The sequence below is a fragment of the Penaeus japonicus genome, unplaced genomic scaffold, assembly GCF_977035675.1.
Source record: "Penaeus japonicus unplaced genomic scaffold, GWHDUDI00000001_assembly GWHDUDI00000028, whole genome shotgun sequence".
Classification (NCBI taxonomy): domain Eukaryota; kingdom Metazoa; phylum Arthropoda; class Malacostraca; order Decapoda; family Penaeidae; genus Penaeus; species Penaeus japonicus.
This window is the reverse complement of record NW_028234430.1, coordinates 19,093,164-19,098,163: the sequence shown is the minus strand read 5'-3', so window position 1 is coordinate 19,098,163 and position 5,000 is coordinate 19,093,164. Positions and strand designations below refer to the sequence as shown.

At 36.6% G+C, this 5,000-nt stretch overlaps 1 protein-coding gene across 1 annotated transcript in view; it reads right to left on the bottom strand.

Moving 5' to 3' along the window:
- LOC122255484 (prefoldin subunit 6) overlaps window positions 1-5,000 on the bottom strand; it is a 13,122-nt gene that overhangs the window by 7,457 nt on the left and 665 nt on the right. The window contains exon 2 of the mRNA XM_043019568.2: window positions 2,061-2,131. Within this exon, the coding sequence (XP_042875502.1) occupies window positions 2,061-2,131 (71 nt within the window). The remainder of the gene's footprint in view (window positions 1-2,060; window positions 2,132-5,000) is intronic.

Below are 5,000 nucleotides of genomic sequence, written 5' to 3'. Positions count from 1 at the left end.
TTTTCCCACTCCCTTTTAGTCACTCATTGCAGAGCTGGAGCCATTTTTGTTTGTTTGTTTTTTGTGTATTTACTGTTTTACAGGCTCTATTAATTCTACAGATGACTAAAATTTTAGTCCAGGGTCCATATCAACTCATTCTTTTCTTTATACTCAATGTGATAGAAGTATTGCTGTTTTAGGGGAGGACAAAAAGCAACTATAATTTTTCGTATTTGTGTGCTGTCACGAACAAACACAAAACTTATAACCATCCAAAATGAAGATATATGAATAGGTAGGGAAGAGGAAGAAAACTTGTGCTTTTGACAGCAAGTGGCGCAATAAAAGGCATCCCTAGTGGCACAGGGGCACATTGTAGACACTGGGCATGGTGTGAGTCACCTTCCTCTTCTCGTTCTGCCTGCACCTCTTTCATCTGCGGTACTTTAGAGCAAGAGGTTGGGAACTTGCTATGTGCCATCACTCTATAGAGATAGTGCTTGCTAGAGACCGTAGATGGGTGCCATTCAAGGCTCTCTCTCCTGCTGGTGCTAGAAGAAAGTGGTGCCATCTAGGTTTTGGATGCAAGTTGAAACCCATTTTGCTTAATATTACGGCAGTTATAATAATTATGACTGCAATTGTCAACATCAGTCACTCATTACTCATAGCACAATAAAATAACATAGTGATCCAAAATCCCCAAACATCATGACACCCATCATCACTCAAGAGCTCCTGCATCACGTATGACTAAAAAACATGTCACCCGTCATTAATGGGTTAAGGAAGCTATGGTCAAAGGGTTAAACTTTCTGTAATACAAATTATCTGGAGCCAAACTGCTATTTCATTACACTGAAATGTCATACCTTTGGGGAAGGGTTTTGTTCTTACATCATAATGACTGGTGTCTCTCAGTTTATGCCACTCAGTTTTAATGTAAATGTAAATGTAATGTAAATTAATTTGCAAACAATGTTATATGTGAATACTGAAACAGATTCTAAAAAGGAATAACATAAAGGGCTCAAATCCCATAAGTTGCCCCACAACCCAGCTTCATTCTTAGTGACATTGGATAACAATTTGCAGTGCATATTTTCAATTTTGAAGGTACCTACCACGAAATCCAGGATGAAAGAGTACGAGTAAACTCAAACATTTTTGTCTCACATATTGCTTCCCACAACTTGTTCCCAAAGACCTCAGTTCACCAAATATGGCCAAAGGTCATCTCACAATGGGTAATTACAAATTACTACTGTAATCTATAATCAATAATGATTGCAGGTACTGTCAAAGCCTTAACCCTACATTCTAAGCTTTGTTTTGCTTATACCTTCCCTGCAGTTGGGGCACATCTGTTGATGATGTTGACAATGGGTGACATCTTTGGATGTTCTGGTATTTACAAGAATGATTGAACTAAAAGTGAACAAATTAAAGGGGGTGAGCATTTTTGACCATATGTGATACATGCAATTTGCCACGACCTGTTTTGGCTGTTGAGCCGGGTGACACTAGGAATAAGAAGGTGGAGGAGTGTATAGCTGTGAATAATCAATATTTTCTTTGTTACAATGTATAAGACATATTAGGACATATTAGGCATGAAATTCCAAATGATGATGAACAAGTTAACCTTAGATGTAAAAATATAAAACAATAGTTAAATTTTTGGTTAGAAGAGTATCCTCTTTGGACACTTTTGAATTATTTTACGAGTTAACATCCTTGATTGAGAATGAAGAGAGATATAGAGCCAAGGATGGAATTACATTCTAAACATCAAGGCAATATATTAATATATTCTTAAAATTAATCTATTTATTTTTTGTATATATCCATAGCCATCTTGTGAAGTAACAACTCTGTACCTGACTCTAATACATACTTTCAAAATACATATTTGGCAATGTTTCCAGTAGTGTGCAAAGCATCTTCAGTAGATAAAATTATGGAAACAAAGATAATTAAACAATTTTCAATTGCATTATATGGTACATCTTGAATTCCAAGTAACAAAGCTCATAATTTGATCAAGTTGATCAAAATCTTTACTATAAAGTGCTTACCTCTTTTACTACTTTATTTTCATTCAATTGTCCATCCAGCTGTGAGCGCAAGCCATTGGTCTTGGTCAGATCTGTTGAGAAAAATACTAGTCACAAAAAAGCCACTCAAACAACAAGATTTATATAAAAAAAACAAGTGTAATGTCTGGTGGGATATATATACATATATGTGTGTGTGTGTGTGTGTGTGTGTGTGTGTGTGTGTGTGTGTGCGTGTGTGTGTGTGTCCATGTTTTATCTGTTTAGTGTGTGTGGGTGTCAGGTTTTCATAAATGAATTCTATGCAACATAATGAATAATTATTGGGAAAAATGAAGGGACAAAGAAGTAATGCAGCACCTCTCCCCAGCATTTAATGCTAGTCACTCCAACCTCACTCACACTTCCCTTCTGAAAAGGAAGAGCAGTGTGATGGAAAGTGGAGAATCTGAGGACGACTAGCTAGGTGGTTTTGACACCGAAGTTTTACATAAGCCTGACCTGGTGACACTGAATTGGGTCATCGTCATCAGGAAGATGGGCAGGGAGCCAGTACTGGGCATGCATCATAAAATGCATCTTATCATCAGATATGCATCATTAAATGTATTATAAATTACAAGTAGATTATAAGTACCGAAAGCTACTTGGATGCTGAACAAATGTGAGGACACCTAAAAAGGTTCTACCATTTTCCCGTTGCTACAGCTAAGCTGTAACTCAAGGTTAGAAAATTTGATGATGTAGGGTGTATAGACCCCTGGCTAGGGTCTAAGTGGGGGTATGTGATTAGAATATATTATATATAGATCATAGCAATTCCAGGAAAAAGATGGTTAGGTGGAATAAGGCAATATGTATTTCTTTGAATCCATCAGTACCACTAACAACATATTATGTAACAGTGTGGTATTCTGAATATCTACCTTATTTTCATCACTATTCTCATTTTTATCAATATATCAATAATAATAATAATACACATCATCACCATCACCATCATCAGAATGATAGTAACATAAATGAAAGCTTTTTCCACTGATTTAGGGTAAACAGATGAGCTCAGGAAGGCCAACTAATTACCTCATTGGTGACTAAGTAATCATGGAACCATCAATGTGTAAAGAAGGAAGATGAAACAAAATTATACAGGGCAGTGTATGCCTACATCATCAATGGCTTAAGATAATAATCATGCCTAAATTTGTCTATATATCTATATCTCTATATTCATAGCTATATCTATCCCTCTTCATATATGCATATATCTATCTATTTATCTATCTAAATAATCAAGCCTAATTCAATTGTCTATTTATCTATATATCTCTCTACCTCTCTATCTATCCATCTATCCATCCATCTCTCTATCTATCTATTGAGACAGAGAGACAGACACAGACATTAAGATCACATTAAGGCTGCACCTTGCAATAAATGAGAAAATCACTCTGAACCCGTTAACGATGGATGACATGTTTTTTTCGTCATACATGACGCAGGACCTCTTGCCTGACAATGGGCGTCATGGCGTTCGGGGATTTTGGATCACTATGTTATTTTATTGTACTATAAGTAATGAGTGAGTGATATTAACAATTGCAGTCATAATTATTATAACTTCCGTAAAACTAAGCAAAATGGTTCTCAACTCACTTACAAAACCTAGATGGCACCACTTTCTACTAGCAAAAGCAGGAGAGAGAGCCTTGAATGGCACCCATTTACAGTCTCTAGCAAGCACTATCTCTATAGAGTGATGGCACATAGCAAGTTCCCGACCTCTTGCTCTAAAGTACCGCAGATGAAAGATGTGCAGGCAGAACGACAGGAGGAAGGTGACTCACACCATGCCCAATGCATACAATGTACCCCTGTGCCAGTATGGATGCCTTTTATTGTGGCACTCACTGTCAAAAGCATAAATTTCCTTCCTCTTCTCTACTTCTTCATTTTGGATGGTTATAAGTTTCATGTTCGTTCGTGACAGCACACAAATGCGAAAAAATAAAGTTGCTTTTTGTCCTCCCCTAAAACAGCAATACTTTTATCACATCGAGTATAAAGAAAAAAATGAGTAGATATGGACCCTGAACTACAATTTTAGTCAACTGCAGAATTGATGGAGCCTGTGATATGACAAATATGAATTTCTAAAAACACTAAAACACACAAAAAAACAAAATACAAAAATGGCTCTAGCTCTTCAATGAGGGACTAACAGGGAGTGGGAAAAATCAAAATATGTTGCAGAAGCTGCCTTGCTTAGAAATAAAACTCATCCTGGAGAAAGTGTAAGCAAATCTATCCCCCGTCGGCAACAGGTTAAATTCAGTAGCAGTTATTCTCTCAATAAATCACAAAAAAAAGTTCATCAGTAACAATTACAGCCTGTTGATATTTTAGGTAAATTACCTTGCTACTAGTGCTGCGAGCATTATTTTGGCCACTACACTTACTGCAACCACAATAGCTCAAATAGCTCTCAATGCTCCTGCCAAAGTAAAATTTGTTGCACAAATATCTACACAACTGTCATTTTTAATAATAATAATAACAGTAGAAATGTGTACCTTACCTGCCAAAGGCTCTAATCCACTAGATAACTTTTTTTTAGAAAGACGAGGTGCGTGTAGAGTGGGTGACAAAGGCTCTGTCCCTTACATCAGACCATTACTGTGTATTACTCGCATATTTTGGTGCATTTTCCGTTATACTTTATGCCCTTAACTAATACCAGGCTTAGATGATGTGTAGGTGTCTCTTCTATATTGCTTGAATATATATGGAGAATGTTTGCCACCCTATTCACTGAAGGATCATGATCAATGTTCACAGGGTATGTCATGGAGGTGAGAAAATTGTGGAGAAACCAAATCTTTAATATTTTTATTTCACATAGAATAATTCCAGATTTCATGCGATTTGTGGCTCAATCATCCAACCAGGCACTCTGGTATC